The sequence below is a fragment of the Herpailurus yagouaroundi genome, unplaced genomic scaffold (assembly GCF_014898765.1).
Source record: "Herpailurus yagouaroundi ecotype Mexico unplaced genomic scaffold, PumYag 191, whole genome shotgun sequence".
NCBI classification, from domain to species: domain Eukaryota; kingdom Metazoa; phylum Chordata; class Mammalia; order Carnivora; family Felidae; genus Herpailurus; species Herpailurus yagouaroundi.
This window is the reverse complement of record NW_024412422.1, coordinates 1,472,746-1,493,113: the sequence shown is the minus strand read 5'-3', so window position 1 is coordinate 1,493,113 and position 20,368 is coordinate 1,472,746. Positions and strand designations below refer to the sequence as shown.

The window sequence follows — 20,368 nt, the reverse complement described above, 5'->3', positions numbered from 1 at the left end:
TTGTGTCCTGGTGCTCATGCTGTGCTTCAGTTCCAGTGCCAGAGAGTTCCATGGTTGCCTTGTGGGGTCAAAAGCACCCAGAGCAACCCAGATCTGAGTCCTTCATCCACTGGCAGGCCACCTGGGGCATGTCCCTCTCCAGCCTGTCTCCATCTGAAAAGCAGGATTGCGAACAGTGTCTGTTTTGTGGGTTGAGGACAAAGGACAGTGTCTGCAAAGGGTTCATCATGGATGCCATGCCGGGTACCCAGGAGTTGGGATGGGCCAGCACAGTCACCTGCCCTAGCACCACCCTGAAGGCAGTGACTGGTAGTTCCCGACCAGAGCCCATGTTCTGGGTCCCTGGGCACTTTACCCAGGAGTGCCCAGGAACTGGGTATGGAGCACAGGCCTCCTGCTACTGCTGCCCTCTTTGTGGTGAGGGTGCTGAGTGGGGGCCATGGGAGGGCCTAGGCCAGATAGGGTCAAGCTTGTATCATGGGTCTCAGAGAAAGCACAGTGGAGGGTGGGGTTGGAGATTGGTGCTCCCTGGTCCAGTCTCGTGGCTCAGGCTGAGAGGTGGGGGTTGGGGGAATTTGCCCAAGGAATGTAGAACCCTGGGCGAGAGGTGATTGGAAGTGGGGGCCCCCCTCACTGCGACATGCAGTGCTGAGAGTGGCCACACGGGGGCAGCAGAGGGTAGGAACAGAGGTGGGAGGTGGAGGCTACCCAAGGTCCTAGGGGAGGGCGGTCTGTGTCTGCTCTTCAGCTGGGCCAGCTGTTGAAACCTTGGCTAAGGCTCATGCAAGCCCACCTCTGCATCTCTCTCTGCTGGGAGGGCCTCTCAAGTCACCCCCCAGTCTCAGGAGCACAGGTTTTCCAGTTGACACTGACCACCGGGGCCAGAACCCAGGCCTCCCCAATCTCTTAGACCTGCTCCTGGCCAACAGTCCTGGGCAAAGGTGGGAAACCTGAGTGGTAGGGGCAGGTGCCGTCTGGGGGAGGCAAGTGTGCGCAATGGGGTACATTCAAAGGAACAGAGATGAGAGTGAGGGGTTGGGGATATCCTTGGCCCTACTCCTTACTACCCCACGTCTCCCGGCTTCCAGCTCAGGGAAGGATGGGGCTGAGGGCTGGCCCCTTGGCCACCCGGCAGGTACTTTCCTCTGCAGATGAGGCAAAGCAAGGCTGGCCTCCCACCGACCTGGGTCCTCAGGGTGTCCCTGTGCCAAGCCAGGCTGGCTCGGCCAGGCACAAGTCAGCGGATGACAGGTCAGTTTCCTGGTCAAAGCAGCCTGGACCTGTGAGACCAGGCACACAAGGGTGGGCAGGGGCAGCTTCACAGCTCCCAGACCATGCCTGAAAGCATAGGTCAATTGTCAGAGATGTGATTGGTGAAAGAGGGCGTTCCAGGCAGAGGAACAGCCTGGGCAGAGGCTCAGAGGAAGAGAAGTGGAGTCTGGTCTGAAGAATAGTGACGCTTCTCCCACCAGGCAATGGTGGTTGGGCTTTATCCTAAGAGTAAAACATGACCTCCCTTGGGCTTCCCAACGTTTCTACATTCCTACATTCCTGTACCCTTCATTCATCCCTCCAGGTTGGGCCCTAGAGCCGCTTCCACCCTTCCCCAGCAGGAGAAGGGGTGCCCTGTCTGTGGCCCTGGCCCCAGACATCAGGAATTCCCAGTGCCAGGGACAGGCCAGGCTGGGAAGCCCCAACACCTGATGGGTTTTCCCGGGGGCCTGTAGGGAGTCGGGTACTATTGGGCCTGTGTGAGGGGGAAGATTCCATAGCCCCCACAGACTTCCTTTAGAGACATTAAAGTCAGGGAACCATTGCCTCAGAGAAGTGGTCTCCCCAAACCACAGTCCCAGGGCATCAGAACCCAATGGCCAGTCCCCTACCTTTTGTACTGGTCGGGCTCTGGAGCAGAGGGGGGCAGGGGCAGTAATCCAGGGACCTAGAAACAAGTGATGGGAGAGTCAGGAAGTCAAGTAGCTGGTGAGGCAGTAACACCCCTGGGCTGAGGGACAGAGCAAAGGGTGCCAGAGCCAGGCCTAGGTGTTCACAAGAGTGGGAACCACATAAGCCCACGGGCCCTAGCAGGGGCCACAGGACTAAGATGGGGGAAGTGTCTGCTTCCCCTCCTGCCCTTCCATTAACTCAGGGCCAAGGAACAGATAGAGCACAGTGGGGAGCAGGACCCCTTCCTTGGCCAGGCTGGTTCCTCCCACAAGCCCCGGGGTGACTGAGTGCCTACTCTGCACCACTTCTGTCCTCAGAGCTCACAGTCCAGTGGCTGCTCAGAGGGGAAGGGGTGCTCAGTGCAGCACATCTCCGGAGCGGGAGATCAAGAGGTGCTTCCTGGAGGAGTCCCATTTCAGCCAAACTTAAAAGGACAAAAGCCATTAGGGGAGTGAAGTTGAGTAGGTGCCTACTAGCAGCAGAGGAGTCCACAACCCCCCAGGTGCCTCGTCAGGGCCGCATGCTGCACTACATTTCCCAGCCTCCTTTGCAATTGGGGGTGGTCACGTGACTGAGTTCTAGCTTGTGCAAAGCCAGCAGAAAAGGGCAGGACACTTCCAGGCCTGAACCATAACACTCCCCACTGGTACCCTTCCAGGATCTCTCTGCTGCTCCCTCTGATGCAAAGGTGGCCCTGGCCCTGGGACAAAGTGGGTCCCCAGCATGTGGCAGGGAACCCTCTCCCTCTGTCACTGACCTGCTCACCGGAACTGCTACCATCCAGTACTGCTACCAGAACAAGGAATAAACTTGTGATTAAACCTTAATACATTTTTGGGGTCCATTTGTTCCAGCCGTTGATTTCTCTATACACCAGAGGCAGAGGTGCAAAAAGATGGCCTTACACTTTTCATTACTGTTGAAAATAAATACTATAGACACGAAGGGGCACCTGGGTGGCTCAGTCAGTTAGGCATTTGACTGTTGGTTTTGGCTCCGGTCACAATCTCACAGATCATGAATTCGAGCCCCACATCAGGCTCTGCGCTGACGATGTGGAGCCTGCTTGGGCTTCTCTCTCTCTCCATCTCTGCCCCTCCCCTGCTTGTGCACTCTCTCTCTCCCAAAATAAATAAATAAACTTAACAAAAACTAAAAATAAATTAAGAAAAAAACCCACCTCAGATACACCAATGTTCATAGCAGCATTATTCACGATAGCCAAAAAGTGGAAGCAACCACGTGTCCATTGATGGGTGAATGGGTAGAGAAAATATGGTCCATCCATATAGTGGCATGTTATTCACATGCTGTAACATGGATGAGCTTTAAGACCTAATACTTGGTGAAATAAGCCAGCCACAAAGGGACAATACTGTACAATTCCACTCATATGAAGTTCCTAGAGTCATCAAATTCACAGAGACAGACAGTAGAATAGAAGTTACTAGGGACTAGGGACTGGGAAGGGGGAGCGGGGAGTTAGTGTTTAATGGGGACAGAGTTTCAGTTTGGGAAGACGACAAAGTTCTAGAGATGGGAGAGGGGGATGGCTGTATAGCAGTGTGAACGTGCTTAATGCCACTGGACCGGCCACTTGTAAATGGTCAAGGTGATTAACGTTATGTATTTCTGTATTTTACAATTAAAAATAAAAAATTCAAACAGAACAGTTTACTTAACGAGTCCCCAGTTTGTGGGCATTAAGCCGTGCTCAGTCGTTTGCTTCCACAAACACTGTTGCGCCTTGTAAATAAGTTCAGGTTGACTCAGAGGAGAAATTCACACCAGAGGATGAATTGACTGGCTCAGCAGTGCGTGCATTTTCCTCCTTGAGTTGTGCCTCGAGTTGTGCTCGTTGACACCACCAACCTACTGACGGAGCCTAGTCCTCTACACCCTCATCAGCATAAGGAGCCTTTGCATTTTTCGCTCTTGGCCAGATGGACGAAATGTGTTGCGAGGCCCACTGAGCTTTCTTTCCCTGAACGACATTCCCAGAATTCCCTTCCATGTGTGTTTCCAGGCAGGGTGGACCACAAGAGAGATTTCCATGAAAGATTTACAGTGGGGAAATGAATCAGCAACGTTGTTCGCAGCTCAGACTCATCAGGGCTTATCTGCTGACTCAGCTTGTCGGCTCCAGCAGAGGTCATGGGTGCAGCTGTTCCACTTGTCCTCAGGCCACCTTGAGCTTCCCCGACTCCTGGGCCAGATGTCTGACAAAGGGGTCCAGCTTCTGCAGGAAATCTTCATCGCCCTTGGCAACAAGAAGGGTGTTGGGTTTCAGCCAGTCCGTGTGGGTTCCAGTCAACTCCTGGGTTACCAGCTAGTTCTGGATCCTCTCCTCCACTTAACGCCACCTTTTCTTCAAGACGCTCGGCCACATGGACCTCCAGCTCCAACATCAGGTGGAAAACAACAGCCTTACAGAGACTCCTTGGCCAGCTCCCATAGTTGCAGGTTCTCTGATGGAACCCTGATAAATAAAGTTTAAGTTGTAGGCAAGAAAGCTCAGGGTACAGCCCAATGAATTAATCCAAAGTGAACATGCCCAGTTAACTACCACTCAGGTCAAGATATTGCACAGTACCAACCCTTGGCCCGCCACCATTCTCTGTCAGTCACTGCCCTCCCACTCCTTCCCAGGTTAGCCACGGATTTCTCACACCATAAAATAGTTTTGAGCGTTTTTGTAATTTACGTAGATGGAATCATAGAGCAGATCCTCTCTTATGTCTGGCTTTTTTGCATGTTTAAAAGATTCAATCATGTTGAGGTATGAGGCTGCACTTGACTTTTTTTTCCTGAGTATTAGTCCATCAAATGAATTTGTTTATCCATTTTCCTGCTGAGGCACACTGGGTTGGTTTCCAATTTGGAGCTATAAGGGCTAGTGCTGTGAACATTCTTGTATGTGTCTTTTGATGCGTACATATATAAATTTATGTTGGGTATGTTCCCAGGAGCAGCATTGCTGGGCATGAGCTACGTGTGTGGTAGCTTCAGCAGATAATACCCACTTTCCAAAGTGATTTTACCAATTGACATTCTCACTGGCAGCGTATGATAGTTCCATCTTGCCATATCTGTGCCAACACTCGGTATTTTCAGTCTTTTTCATTTTGGTGACTCTGAGAGGTATGTTCTGGCAGCACACTGTGAACTTATTTTGCGTTTTTCTGACACTAGTGAAGCAATACACATTTCATATGTTCATTGGCCATCTGGAGCACCTCTTCTGTGAGGTGCCTATTCGAGTCCTTTGCCCGTTTTCTGTTGGGTTACCTGAATTTCTCAAATTGATTCACAGAAATTCTTTTTTCTGGATAAGAGTTTGCTGTCAGATGTAAACACTGTAAATATTCTCCCACTATGTGAGTTGCTGTTTTAATGCCTTTATCTGTTTTGAGGATGTCTGTTGTTGAACAGAAATTCTTCACTTTAATATAGTCCAGTTTATCAAGGTTTTTCTTTTATAGTCAGTTCTATGTCCTATTTAAGAACACTTGACTACTCCAAAGTCACAAAGCTGTCCTATGTTTTCCTATGAAAGCATTATTGCTTCATACTTCATAATTAGGTCCGCAAGCCATCTGGAATAGATTGTGCACGGTGTGAGGTAGGAGGGGTCAGGATACACATTCTTCACGTGGATATCCAGTTGACTCAGTACCATGTGTTGAAAGAGCATCCTTTCCCCTCTGCACTGCTGTGAACCTTCTATCAGAGATACGGTAACTCTCTGTTCTGTCCTATTGCCCAGTTTATCTTCTCACCAATACCAAATTGCCTTACTTACCAGTTATATAATTACTTAATTGCGTAGCTCATTCTTGATACCTGGTAATGTGAGTTCTCCGTTTAGGTTATTCTTCAAAATTGCCTGGGCTAGTCTTGGTTCTTGGTGTTTCCGTACGAATTTTAGAATCAGCTTACCAATTTCCACAAAAAAGTCTTCTAGGATTTTTATTAGGGTTGCACCGACTCTATAGATGAATATGGGGAGAATGGGCATCTTCACAACATTAAGCCTTCTAGTCCATGAACATAGTATAATTCTCCATTTATTTAGGTCTTTTTAAATGCTTTATTTATTTTTTGAGAGAGAGAGTGAGATGGGGGGGGGGGGGCGGGAGGTGCCAAGGATCTGAGGCAGGCTCTGTGCTGACAGGCTGACGCAAGTGCAATGTGGGCTCAAACTCATGATCTGAGCCGAAGTCGAACTCTCAACAAACTGAGTCACCCAGGTGCCCCTATTTAGGTTTTTTTATATTCTCTCGATTCTATTTTATAATGTTCATTGTAGAGGCCTTGCATACTGATGTTAGTTTCATTTTTAGGCTTTGATTTTGTTTATGCTTTTATGATTTCTGTTCCAAAAGATGTTTTTGGGGCACCTGGGTGGCTCAGTCAGTTAAGTAGTCAAACGTCTGACTTTGGCTCAGGTCGTGATCTCATGGTTCATGAGTTGGAGCCCCGTGATGGGCTCTGTGCTCACAGCTCAGAGCCTGGAGCCTTGCTTCGGTTTCTATGTCGCACTCTCTGTGCCTCTCTGCCGCTTGCACTCTGTCTTTCTCTCTCTCAAAAATAAGTAAACATTTAAAAAAATTATTAAAAAAAATAATTTGTGGCTGGTATGTAGAAATACCATTGGTTTTTTGTGTATTTTCCTTGATCCCAGCAATTGTGTTAAATTCGCCTATTTCTAATGGTTTATCTGTAGAGCAGCTATATAGCGTTATGCTCTCTTTTCCAGTTTTTATGCCTTATTTTTTCTTCCCTCACCTTATTATACTGGTGAAAACTTAGATGAAAGGAAATGATGAAAGCTGGCCATGCTCATCTTGGGCTCAAAGGGATTGAGCCTTCCATCTCAAAAAAAAGGCTTTATGTGTTTTACCATGAAGTATGATGTTTACTGTAAGGTTCTGCAGCTGTGACTTATCAGGTTAAGGAGGGTTTTTTTTTTTTTCAATTTACAGTTACTAAGGGTTCTTTTTTTTTTTTTAATTTTTTTTTCAACGTTTATTTATTTTTGAGACAGAGAGAGACAGAGCATGAACGGGGGAGGGGCAGAGAGAGAGGGAGACACAGAATCGGAAACAGGCTCCAGGCTCTGAGCCATCAGCCCAGAGCCTGACGTGGGGCTCGAACTCACGGACCGCGAGATCGTGACCTGGCTGAAGTCGGACGCTTAACCGACTGCGCCACCCAGGCGCCCCCTAAGGGTTCTTATTGTGAGTGCAAGTTGGGAAATTTTATCAAACTCTCTTCTGCATGTATTGAGATGGTCAATCCTTTTTTTTTTTTTTTTTCTTTATTCTGTTAGGCTATTAGCGCAATGAATTGCATTGCTTGATTTTCTCATATTCAACCAATCTTGCACTCCCAGAATAAACCCAAATTGGGAGTGATTTGGTTTGCTTGTCTTTCATTTAGGAACTTTTGCATTTCTGTTCATGAATGAAATCACCCTCTACTTTTCACTGCTCGGAATGTCTTTGTCAGATTTTGTTCTCAAGATGATGCTGGCCTCATTTAAAGCCTTGGGCAATGTTTCCTCTTTTCTGTTCTCTGGAAGTTTGTGTAAGACTGATGTGTTTCCCTCCATCAGTGGTGGGAAGAATTCACAGAGGAAGCCTTCTGAGCCGAGTTATTTACTCTGTCCCTGTGGGGGTCTCACTGTTTTTATTGGCCACGCTTACTCATGAGTGAGGTTAAGCAACTTTTTCTATGTTGAAGCGGCCATTTGTAGCTCTCTTTCTGTGGTCTAATGTGCATCTCTCTACTGGATACTTGCTCTTTGATATTAAGTAAGTATTTAAATATTAAAGAAACCAGCCCCTTATATTTTTTGTACTGAAACGATTTTTCCCAAGTTTTTCCCTGGTCTTTTCTAATTTATTTTTATTTTTTATTTTTAAGATTTTTCTTTAATTCCAAGGTATTTAACATAGAGTGTTATATTAGTTTCAGGTGTACAATATAGTGATGCAACAATTCTATACATCACCCTGTGCTCATCACGATAAGCACGTTCCTTCCTGCCATCACCTAGTTCCTCCACCCCTCCACCTACCTCCCTTCTGCTAACCACCTCTTTTGTTCTCTAGAGTTAAGAGTCTGTTTTTTGGTTTGTCTCTTTTTTTTTTCCGTTGTTCATTTGTTTTGCTTCTTAAATTCCTCACATGGGAGAAATCATATGGCATTTGTCTTTCTCTGACTTATTTTGTTTGGCACTATACTCTTTAGATCCATTCGTGTGTTGCAACTGTCCGTTGGTCTTTTAAGATGTTTTCCACATCAAAATTTTTACTTTTTCTGTGTTCAAATGTATCTTTTTTTTTGTTTTTTGTTTTCTTTCACAACTTCTTGATTTTATGCCATGCCTGAAAAGGCTTTCCCCACTCTAAGAGTATAAATAAATTTCCCTGTATTCTTTGTGTTAAAAAAAAATTTTTTTTTTAATGTTTATTTATTCTTGAGAGATAGAGAGAGACAGAGAATACCAGGGGAGGGGCAGAGAGAGAGAGAGAGAGGGAAACACAGAATCGGAAGCAGGTTCCAGGCTCTGAGCTGTCAGCACAGAGCCCAAAGTGGGCCTCGAACCCACGAACTGCGAGATCATGACCCGGGCCAAAGTCAGACACCTAGCCGACTGAGTCACTCAGGCGCCCCTGTGGTTTTCTTTGTTTTCGTTTTTGTATTTTGTTTTATATTTATATGGTTTTACTCTTAAATCTTGATCTGACTGGAATTTATTTTGATGTAAATAAAAAGGCAGGGGTCCCCCTTCATTATTTGCCTAGATGGCTACCCATTTGGTCAGATAGGTATGGCTAATAATCTTTTTCTTACTGCTTTGAAATGCTCCTTGTCTGCTAGAGACAAGATTTCCGTATTTATTTACATCTCTCTGTGGAGTTTGTATTGTGGTTGATTTCTTAGCTTTATTCACATGCTGCTTTAACAGCATATGCTTAACAGTTGCATGTTTAACAGCTGTATGCTTATAATTTGTTTTAAAATTTGGTGGATTTGTTTACTTAATTTTTAAAATTGATTTCTAATGTTTATTTTTGAGAGAGAGAGAGACAGAGCACAAGCAGGGGAGGGGCCGAGAGGGACACACAGAAACCAAAGCAGGCTCTGAGCTGCCAGCATAGAGCCCAACATGGGGTTTGAACTCACAGACCACAAGATCATGACCTGACTGAAGTTGGACACTTAACCACTGAGCCACCCAGGAGCGCTTTGTCTTTTTTAAATCAAGAATGGGTGTTGAATTTTGTCCAATGCTCCTTCAGTCTCTATGGAGATAAATAAGCCTGTGACTTTTCTCCCTGGGTGAAAGATAAGAGGTAAGAGTAACACTCACACCAAGAGAAGACCTTCCTGGCTGTGCTGGTGTCGACACCACTGAGATAGGCAGGACACGTTATTGCTTTAATGTGTTGCTAGATTCTCCTTGCTAATACTTTCTTTAGGAACTTGGGATTGAGTTTCATAAACACAATTGGCCTGTGGCTTGCTTTGGCAGGTTTAGGGGTCAGTGCTTTGCTGGCATCATAAAGTGAATGTGGACATTTTCCTTCTTGCTCCTCATTGTGGAAGCTTAACTGGCAGGACAGGTCTCCGGCCTTAGTGGCAGGACACACTTCACCTGAGGAAGTTTCTAGAAGGGTGTTTGAGGTAGGCTAGTGTTCCTGCAATGTTCTTAATTTTTTCAATGATCATTGACACATCTAGATCTTTGCCCCTTCTTGGATCTGTTTGTCATTTATGTTTAAGGTTGCCAGATTTAGCAGATAAAAGTATAGGAGGTTCAATTAAATCTGAATTTCAGATAAGCAACAATATTTTCAGTATGAGTATGTCCCACATATGGCAACCCTACTTACGTTGTCCTAGAAAGTAAGGACATTATTTTATCAAAGTTGCCAGCTTTATTTGGATGAAGGTGAGTGATCTTTTATACTTTTTTAAAAAAATGTCTTAATGTTTATTTATGTTTTAGAGAGAGACAGAGCACGAGCTGAGGAGGGGCAGAGAGAGGGAGACAAGAATCTGAAACAGGCTCCAGGCTCTGAGCTGTCAGCATAGAGCCTGACTCAGGGCTTGAACTCACAAACCACAAGATCATGATCTGAGCCAAAGGCAGATGCTTAACTGACTGGCCCACCCAGGCGCCCCAGGTTTTTTATACTTTTAACTGTCTCTATATCTTAGCTAATTTCCCCATTGTCATTTCTTCTTTTGTGTATTCACACTTCTTTCATTTATACTGTAGGCAGTTGAATAACATTTCTGACCTGTTTTTCTGATTTCAAATTTATCAGTCTCTCCTTCAGTTGTTACTGAACCTCTCCTCTTGCTTTCCTGATTGTTCTGATTGTTCCTGCACTAAATTTCACTTAAATGCTTTATTCATTTTGATTCTTATTATTAATGCAACTGTTTAAGGCAATGAATTTTCCTTTGATCCTGCATTAGCTATAGGCTCTAGGGGCTCATCTGTACTCTGCCAATGTTATTTTGAAGATACTGCAGCCCTGGTTTTTTGTTTTTTTTTTTTAATGTTTATTTATTTATTTTGAGAGAGACAGAGAAAGCGTGAGCAGGGGAGGGGCAGAGAGAGAGGGAGAATCCCAAGCAGACTCTGTGCTGGCAGAGAAGAGCCCCCGTAGGGTTGAACTCACGAAACTGTGAGATCACGACCTGAGCCAAAATCAAGAGACGGACGCTTAGCCGACCGAGCCACCCAGGGACCCCAACCCTGGTTTTGATTTCCCCTGTGTAACAAGATGTGTAAAGAGCCAGCAGTAAGAGTCCCTTGATGGGCCGGGAAGGGGGTGGCTACCTGGCATTACTGGTGGGTGGGATGTGAGCAGGGGCTGGGCAAGTCCCTGAGGGTGGGAGGAGCAGGGAGGGAGAAGAGCAGGCTTCCTCCAGGAGCAGCAGGAACAAGGAGGAATCCATGCTGCCTCGTGGCAAGATCAGGTATGCATCTTCCAAAGCCCATCACTGTCTGAGTGGGGAGCAGATCGAGGCAGTGGCAGCAACAAGGAGGTGGAGAAGGATAAGGAAATGGAGGCAGGGCTGAGCCACGCAGTCGGAGAGAGGAAACCGGGTGACTGGAGGGGGAGAGGTAGACAACAGAGAGCTTCCGGTTGCCTCAGAGCTGGCTTCCAGTTTGGTGTGTTGAGTCCGAGGTGCCTGTGGCCCTGGCTGGTGTGTGGGTATGGGGTCTGATGACCCAGAAACCTGAGACAGAGCTGGGATGGGGAGCCATCACTCATGTGTGGTAACTGAGCCTCAGGGAGAGACCCATTGGGCCCGTGAGAGCCGGGCCTAGGACTTTTGTTAAGCCTCAAAGGCAGTATAGAGAAGAGAAGTTCTGTCATCCTTTCTGGCTGTGAAGTTCAGTGAATGATGTGGTAGAGCCACCAGGATGGTGGCCAAGGCCAGCCTCTGGATCCCACTAGGTCAGAAACGGCCTCACTCCTGCTTGTCTGAGCCCACTTTTTCTGCACCCCTGACTCCTGAGCCATAGCCGCCCTTCCCTAAAGCCTTCTTCCCACTCCCTCCCAAAGTCAGACTCTAGGAGGAGTTGCGGCCCCCAGGCTGCCTGGGTGCAGCAGTGAACGGCCCCGAGGTCCTTTCTCTTAGAGTCTGCCAGAATACCCCCCTCTGTCCTCCCAGTCAGGCTCAGATCAGAGACTTGCCCCATCCAGCCCTCTCTCCCCGTTTGTGGTCAACCAACAGTCCCCATCCCGATCCCTAGCACATTATATGGCAAAAGTGCCTTTGTGACTGAGTTAAGGATCTTGAGACAAGAGAGCATCCTGGAGTATCTGGATGGGCCCTATATGCCCACAAGTGTCTTTACACACTTCCCGAGGGTGCCTTCTCCACCCAGCCCTGCCCAAAGCAGAGGGAGACTTCCACACATAAAGAGTAGAAGGCCACATGACCTCCCCACAGATGGAGCACCTAGAGTGATGTGGCCACCAAGGGACACCAGCAGCTACCAGAAGTGGGCAGAGGTGGGAAGGGTTCTCCTGAGAGTCCCCTGAGGGAACTCGTCCCTGGCTTCCCCTTGCTTTCGGCCCCATCATCTGATTTCAGACTCCTAGCCTATGGGAGCATAGATTTCTGTAGTTGGAAGGCACTTCGTGGTATTTTATCTCAGCAGCCATGGAAACTGTACCTACTCCTGCCCTGCTTGGCCAAACTCCAGAGCAGGGTGGGAGGCCGTGGCTCAGCGGTAGAGCTGATCCCCAGAACCTGCCAGGTGGAGGTATGCCCCTGAGGGATATTTGGGCGACACTCAAGTGCTCCCAGGAACCGGTGTGGGGTAAGACCCCCCCAGGTCAGTCCAGCGAGGCCCCCCCAGGACAGGCAGCCCACCCAGCAGCTGGCAAAGCCCTTCTCAGCAGTGGGGGGCTAATGGGTCCAGAACAGCAGTTCTTAACTGGGGATGATTTGGCCAGTGGTGGTGGTAGCGGGTGCTGCTGAGTTTAGCGAGCAAAAGCCAGGGATGCTGCTCAACATCCCACAATGTGGGGACAGCCCCCCCGACAAAGACTATTTCGCCAAAAATGTCAACAGTGCCGAGGGTGAGAATGGGGCCAATGGATGGGGCTGGGGGCTGAGGTGGGGTCCCAAGTTCTACTTCATCCAGCCTTTTCCTGGCACACGGGACAAGATCCAGAGATGGTCCTAAGGCCTGGCAAGCCTGGGGGGCAGACGCCCCCAGGCCACAGCCCTGTCTTCCCACTGATAGGCCCCAGGCAGGCACACTGCAGAGGCCCAGCAGCGGTGTCCTGGGCAGGGCCAGCCAGTCTCTAGGCCTCGGTTTCCACACCTTCACGGTGGTGTGTGGTGAAGGACTGTAAGAGCTGTGTGTGTGCTAAGGGTCCCTTCCCAAACCTACACCCCAAATCATGCCGAGGTCCACCCTCCTCTTTAATCTTGGACTAGAGGGTATACAGATGGGGAGTGGGGTAGGTGGGGAGGGAGAGTGGGCCACGGTCCTGAGTAAGAGGTCCAGGGGAAGCTTGGGGGGCCAGGGCAGGGCCACATGAGACTCTGGGGAGGGCTCAGTCCCCACAGTCGTCCATCGTCCAGCCTGTCCCCACCTCTTGCAGCCCAGGCTGACCCTCCGCTGAAGGGTCCAGATCTTGCTTGGGTGCTGGGTCCCACAGCCAAGGCCAGCCTGAGCACACACTGACGGTGGGCCGGATCGCAGCTGCCAGAAGCAGTCTCCTCAGTAGCCCGAGGCCTCCCCGCCTTTCCTTGGGTCCGCTGCGGCATACACACAGGCCCCGTCCTGGGACACGGCCTGGACCACGTTCAGGAAAAAGGGCCTCATGGTCTGGTTGTGGCCCCTGTCCTGGAGCCCCTTCTGCACCTCCTGGAGAGGAGAGAAGGCCAGTGCACAGGTGAAGGCAGCTTCGCAACACCTGCAGAGGGGGCAGGGCCCCGGGTAGAGGTCTGACAGCCCCAACGGGGAAGGCAGGACTGGGCACCAGTGGCGGTGAGGATGGGAGGGTGCTAATGCAGCCTCATCTGTAGGGCGAGGAGCCTGTGACCTCCCACCAAAGGTCCCAGTGGAGAAGCCAGGCTCCAGGGAGCATGGTGGGGAGGATGTCACCCAGGCCAGAAGGAGCTAGAGATGCAAGATCACTTCTGTCCTGGATCTGAGGATACCAGGGGCCTAGCTGCAACATCTGAGGTATCCAGCGGCTTTGGCAGAGAAATGGCTTATGGGGACTTACACTGCGAGACCTCTAATTTTGAGGACTTTGAGAGCAAAGCCTTCTTAAGGCAGAGCTTGGGACCTTTCTCAGAGTCCCAGCTCCTCCATACATAGGAACTGCCCAACTGAGGGGTGGGGAGTGCCCAGGGGCCCTGGGGCACGGAAGAGGAAAGATCTTGGCACCAGCAGTCAGGCTACATAGGACCTTCCATCTCAACACTGACATGAGAAGACCAGAGATCCTGGTTGCCAAGAACATGGTAAACTTCTTAGGACCTCGGGCCCTGAAAGCTTAGGGCCCCAATGGTTGAGGAATCAGCTGGAGGAAGGACTCAAATTTTCAGATACCGTTTTCTCTGAAGATCCACGAGCCCAAGGACACTGACCCCCAGGCTAAAGGCACCAGTGGTCCTGAGGGTAAGGTGCTCAGAGCATGTGGCTCAGGTCTGAGACAGTGAGACTATGGAATTTGAGGGTGTCAGAAATCCAGGCAGGTGTAGGTTTCTAAGAACTGAGTACCTTGCCTTAGGGTTATGGCGCTTACACATTTACCAGTCTGTAACTTTTACACAGATCCTGGAGTGTAGAGGCCTGTGCTACTCAGGCCCCACATTTCCACTTAACATTTTGGACCAACAGACTAAGGACCTTAGCCCACTGACCCTAGGTGCCAGTCACTTCTATTTACAAAGACCTTGATGTTCTACAGTCCCCAAGACTGGGGCCTCCAACCTGATGTCACAGTGGTAGGGCGAGGTCTCCAGAGCACCATGTCCTTGGGTTATGTTTCTCTGCCTGATGCACCAATTGCCCAAGGTCCTTAGATTTGAAGGCTGAGGTCCTCATAGCTGAGGCCACAACAGGACCTGTGGTCATCAGGGACTCTGTTCCTTAGCATCTAGTGGCCAAACTCCAAGGCCCTCAGGAAGGAGGACCCTTCTGGCCTTTAGTCCCTGGCCTTGGCTATGATAACCCTTGGAGACTCAAGGTTTCCACCCAGGGTCTAGGATTTTCTCCATAGAAGGCCCTGGATGTATAGCCAACACTCAACCTCTCCAAGAGAGCTGAGGATCTTGGCCTATGGGTTGCTGGATTCTCTGAGATCTCAGAGCACAAGGTCCTCAGGGAGTTGATGTTCACAGAGTGAAAACCTCAGTTAAGAGTCAAAGAGGAGGGCCCAAGAAGATGAGCCCTGAGGGCATACTCACTGTCCTTCTGCCATGGGGAGGACCCTATACAGGGAGGGAGCTCCTCAGACTCTGAGAGTCCTCAGTCTCCAGCCCCCAAGACCAAGGTCCTCAGGGACTATATATTCCCTTGGAGTAAATGTTCCTCTGTCTATGGTCCTCAGTGTTCTAAGGGCCACGGGAGGCAGCTCACAGCAGAAATGGCAGCTTTGAGGACCTTTAACCCCAGCTGGCTGAACTGACCCCAGGCATGAAACTTGGAGGCTTGAAAAGCTGCCAGACTTTTAAATGAGATCTTAGTGAAGGGAAGGCTTCTGCCAGCCCAGCAAAACTCTGAGGAAGGTTGGGGCAGAGGAGTGGGGGCAGGGAGTTGGACAACAGAATTTAGCTCTGAGCACCTGCTTGTGTGGGGGAAACCAAGAAACATCCATAGGAACCAGCACCAGTGCGACCCCCATGCCCCAGAAAGAAATCCCTATGCAGACTGTCACAGGAATGATACCCTTACAAATAAACTCACACATGAAAGCTATAAATCACACAAGGAAACAGATCACCATGAGGGAGTCTGAGAGACCACAGCCAGGAAAACTAGCTTCTGGAGAGAACAGAATAGAGCAGGAACCAAGGTGCAGAGGTACTTGGCCTGGGAGAAGTATGGACAAAACCCTATTTTCTGACTTGGGGGCCACAAGACTGGCCTGGTGCCTCCCCCACTGAGCTTCTGAACCTGCGATGGCCCCGGAAGTGGAAGTGTACCCATCCTAAGACACTCAGCGACTGAGATCCTACCAGGGGCTTTGAGCAGCATGCACTGAGGCATCTGTCCTAGCAGTGTCAGGGACAGTGGCCTTACCCGGCTGAAGTTGGGCTCATATTCCACATGGCCCTCGCTGTTGACATGCAGGATAGGGGCTTCAATGGCAGTCCTCAGGTCAAAGCCAAGCCATAGCTTGTTTATGATGGCCTGGGGGAGGGAAGAAGAACACAGGAAGGGAGGACACCAGCCACCCTACACCAACCCCTCCCTGTCCCTGGGAGGGGGGATGTTCCAGCCAGGAGTTCCCCGACTCACCTGAGCCACAGCAGGGATGATGAGCTCCCCACCAGCCCCACCGATCACCAGCTTTGACCCCTGAGCTGCATTGATCAAGATGGAGGGGACCATGGATGATGGAGGTCGCTCGCCTGGAACTAGAGGCCAGATGGGTGTCACCCGCAGCCGCACCTCCAGCCAGCACCCTCCAGACCACCCCTCCATTTCTGTCTCCATTCACCGCTGTGCAAACAGGGGCTGGGCGAGGCAGCGGGGCTGGCCCAGGGGCCAAACTGCATTGCCCAGCCTGCCTGCCTTCCTTTTTCTTGCCAGTGGGGTCCTCAGTCTCACCAGGTAGTGGGGTGACTCTGGAGTCCGGGGAGCGCCTCCAGCATAGGTCCAGAAGCTCATTGTTGAGGAGGATGCCCGTGCGTGGCGAGTACAGCATTGCTCCAAAGCTGCAGACAGAGGCAGAGCCTGGGCTCGGGCTGTGGGCTCCAGTCTCCCACACCAGCAAAGCTGTCGAGCACCGCTTTCCAGGAGTCCCTCATTTTAGTGGCAGCCTTCTAGCATGCTGGAGCTGCCATTCTCTCCCTGGCACTGCCCCCCAAGAATCCACCTGTGCCCCCCAGTTAGGGCATCCTTCTGGGTAAAGCTCATTCCCAAGCGGGTCGTGGTTCAGGGCCACCCATCTGCAGCCTTTCAGCCAGAAATGACAGAGGTGTGTGGCCCCTCTGACAGAGAAGAAGCAAAGGGAAAAGCAAGGTACTGCCCCATGGACGCAAGCAAGGGGAGACTAGGGGGCCCGTAAAACAAGCTGAGGGAGCAAAGGAGCAGGGCCTGGGAACAGGCAGGAACATACGGCGTGTTGATGGTGCTCGTGGCTGCCACAGCACTGCCATCCTCCCCCAGCACAGAAACGTGCGCCGTGCCCATCCCGTGGCCCCAGGCCCCGGCCAGGCTGTAGTGGCTGAGATGGTGGTCACCCCGAGCGTCGATCTGCTGCTGGATGTGCTGGGCCAAAGCCTCTCCCAGCAGGTCCTGGGAGGCGTTCTGGGGTGGCCGGGCAGATGGTAGGAACAGTAAGGTGCCAGGTAGGCCCACAGAGAAGAGGGTCTCCTTTGGAGGCCCTCTCCCATGCACCCCCCTTGAGCCCAGGCTACCACCAGACGCTGCTCATCCTCCGGGCCCTCTGAGATATGGAGCCATCACTGCCTCTCTCACACCTGCCACTCTGGGCCCCTTCTAGTCCGCAGACCTCCTCACCCTCCCTGCCCTGGGCCACTGCCAGGCTGTCCTGTCCTAAAACCTCATACATCGCCCTCCAATCTCACCCAGCCAGACTCTTGGGATCCAGGAACAGCCTGGCCTTCCCTTCACGCTGAGCCCTGGGGCTGGGACGGGGGCTCTCCACCAGCCACAGGCCATCTCACCTGGATATCCGGGTGGCTACGAGGGTCCCACAGTCGCCACCTCTGTCCCCTGGCAAATTTGAGCGTCTCCACAAGGTGATGGTACAAGTTCACGCTCCCCTCGGGCCTGGCCACCGATTCAGAGGAGAAGTTGAACCCTGGGAAGGGGAGGGGTGCAGATATGGATGACCCCGTGTAGCGGGTGGAATGTTGGGCCCCCCTCAAAAAAGATTTGTCCATGTCCTGATCCCCAGAACCTGTGAATAGTACCTTATATGGCAAAAGAGTGAATTTTACCTTATATGGCAAAATGTGTGATTAAGTTAAGGATCTTGAAAAGAGCAGATTATCCTGGATTATCCGGGTGAGCTCTAAATGTAATCACACAATTAAACGTAATCTTATAAAACAGACACAGAGAAGAGGAGGAGGCCCTGTGAGCGGGAGGCAGAGACTGGGAAGATGTCGCCGCAGCCTGGGAGTGCTGGCAGCCACCAAAGGCTGGAGGAGACAAAGAACAGATTGTCTCTCAGAGTCCCCAGAGGAGCCATGGCTCAGCTGACACCTTGATTTTGGACGTCTGGCCTCCAGAACTATGAGAGAGTGGATTTCTGTTGCTTTAAGCCACAAGTTTGCGGTAATCTGTTATGGCAGCCAAGGGAACTGAGATAGTCAGCCTCGGGCAGCTCCAACCCTGGACACTGCGAGGACCCCCTTTCACCATCTCACAGTCCAGGCCTCAGCCCTGGATGCACACACGGGCCAGGCAGCTCACCACCTGCACCGCCCACCTGCTCCTGTGCCCCGGGACCAGATCGCCTGCTGGGGAGGACTCACTGGGTGGATGGTGTCAGACCCTTCAGCAAAGCCCCGAGTGTGGACTGCTCCAGAGGCTCTAGAGCACGGCATCTTGCCTGTTTCCGCAGCCCCATCTTTGGTGTCTGAGGAGGAGGCTGAGCTGGCAAAGGAAGGCTGCCCAGAGCTACCGCTGGGCTTGGAGTTCCCAATGGGGGCAGGACTCTGGGTGGGAGGGCTGAGAGTCTTTCTTACCTTTGAGCACGTTGAGGATGAAGCTGAGAATCGCACCCCCTGCGGGTGGTGGCGGTGAGTATAGGGTGTAGTCCTCCAGGGGCACTGCCAGGGCATCCACTACCTCCGGCTGGAACTCTGCCAGGTCCTGCAGGGTCAGCTGGCTACCTGAGATGAGACAGAAAAGACCCCATGTGCAGACGGGAAAACTGAGGCAGACTGACAGCCACGGATCCCAGGTCACATGGTGGGGCTTCCCCCATCCCCTAGGCTTCTAGAGCCCTAGGGGTGATGGAAGGTCTGTGGGCAGCGGCGTCAGGGCTGGGCCCTAGAGCCAGGCAAGGGATGGGTGGACAGAGGCCGAAGGCAGGCAGGTTGGTGGGAAGAAGAGGGGAAGGTGAGAGAGACAGACTGTGAAGGTGGTGGACAGCTCCAGGCCCAGGAGCCCACTGTGGCCACCACTAACTCCCCTCTGTTGGCCCTAATTTCTGGGAGCTCTGCTCCTCAAGGACTCTGACCACGGGGTCCTGGAGGCCAGCAGCGGGCAGGCCTGGATACATGGCCTCTGCAAGTCCTGGGAGCGGTCCACACTCCGGCAAGGATTAGGGAAGGGCCTGCCTTCACTCCTAGCATCCAGAGCCAGCTCCTTCTCAGGCAGAGCTGTGGGCTCTGGGAACTCAGCACAGCTGACCTTGATTGGCAATGTCCTCCAGCAGCGTCCGGCCCAGCGTCCCTGTGTAGAAGACCTCTGCACCTTCTGTGGCCACAGTTTCCAGGGTGGCAGCCAACGCGGGCCATGGGAACGGGTCCTGAGCCTTCAGAGGTTCTGTCCCATTGAAAAAGAGCTGCCTGGGGAATTGGGGGCAGACTCAGGGTGGGGCCGGGTCCTGGAAGGCAGCCACACTCCTGTGGGGGCTCCTGTGGGTTCTTTGAGACCCTACAGGGAGGCAGTCCTGGTCTAGGGTCCGAGGGCCTGGTGTAGACATCAGGGGAGATGGTTTCTTTAAGACTGGGTGGGGCTGAGGCCTCTCACCTCACCCGTCACCCTGGCCTAAGGAGTGTATGCGCCCTAGCAGGGCCTGGGACACCCCTGGGAAGACATGGTCAGCGGACTGGCAGGGTGGGCAAGGGGGGTGGCCAAAGCCCTCCTGCCAGCCCAGAGGGGCCAGAGGACGGTGGCAGAGCCCAAATCCACACCCTGGAGTCCCATCACGTGGATATGGCCTGAGCCACTCGGATTAGGTTCTGCCACATGGAGCCTGAAAGTCTGAAACCGCCAAGTACTGGCCTTCCTGGCCTTCAGGCCCCCAATACCACCATAGGGTCAACCCTCCAGTTTGAGGAGGCTCTGAGGTAGAACCGGGGTAGGAGCCAGGCAAAGACAGGCCAGAGCCTGAACCCAGGAGATGAGCAGGAGCCCTGGGGCTCCCTGGGGAAGTGCTCACCTCAGAGAAGTCATGTACAGGGAAGGCCGTAGGAAGTCACTCTGCAGGAACTGACTGAGGGTAAAGGGCATGCGGTAGTCCCCTCGGAGCAGGGAGATGGTGGGCCGGAACAGCTGTGCCCATGGCAGGTGGCCGTGGCGACGGTGGGCCTCAGCATAGCCACGGAGTTCCCCGGGCACTCCAATCCACTGGGCCCCTAGGAGGCAAGTGGCATCGTGTCCCTGCCCCCAGGCTGCCCCCACCTTGGCCTCAGCCCTGTAGCCTGCCCCAGGGGTTCTCCACCACCCCCACCCTTGCCCCTCCAGCTTGGCCCTCTTGGCGTGGCAGCCAGAATGAGCTTTCTGGAGCCCACCCCTGACCATGACCCTCTCTGCTCAAACCCCCATGGCTCCCCACTGCCTTCCCTCAGGGCCCAGCACAAACTGGCTCCAGGAACCCCCACCCCACCCACCACCCCACCTCCACTGAACCCTCCAAGCCTTTGCTAGGCTGGTTCCTATGCTTAGATCACCACCCCCTACTCAGAGAGCCCCTCCCCCAACTCCAGCAGG

At 51.8% G+C, this 20,368-nt stretch overlaps 1 protein-coding gene across 4 annotated transcripts in view; it reads right to left on the bottom strand.

Moving 5' to 3' along the window:
- Positions 1-5: 5 nt before the first annotated feature.
- GGT5 (gamma-glutamyltransferase 5) overlaps positions 6-20,368 on the bottom strand; it is a 43,468-nt gene continuing 23,105 nt past the window's right edge. For 2 of the 4 annotated variants that reach the window (XM_040443560.1, XM_040443558.1), the window contains 10 exons: positions 19,818-20,013; positions 19,064-19,221; positions 18,394-18,540; positions 17,365-17,501; positions 16,794-16,984; positions 16,283-16,389; positions 15,971-16,089; positions 15,752-15,862; positions 1,884-1,939; positions 6-153 (listed from right to left, as the gene is read on the bottom strand). In XM_040443560.1, the coding sequence (XP_040299494.1) occupies positions 27-153; positions 1,884-1,939; positions 15,752-15,862; positions 15,971-16,089; positions 16,283-16,389; positions 16,794-16,984; positions 17,365-17,501; positions 18,394-18,540; positions 19,064-19,221; positions 19,818-20,013 (1,349 nt within the window). In that variant the 3' untranslated portion in view covers positions 6-26. Of the gene's footprint in view, positions 154-1,883; positions 1,940-12,891; positions 13,364-15,751; positions 15,863-15,970; positions 16,090-16,282; positions 16,390-16,793; positions 16,985-17,364; positions 17,502-18,393; positions 18,541-19,063; positions 19,222-19,817; positions 20,014-20,368 lie in introns of those variants that run through there. The other 2 variants (XM_040443561.1, XM_040443559.1) reach the window with 1 other exon arrangement.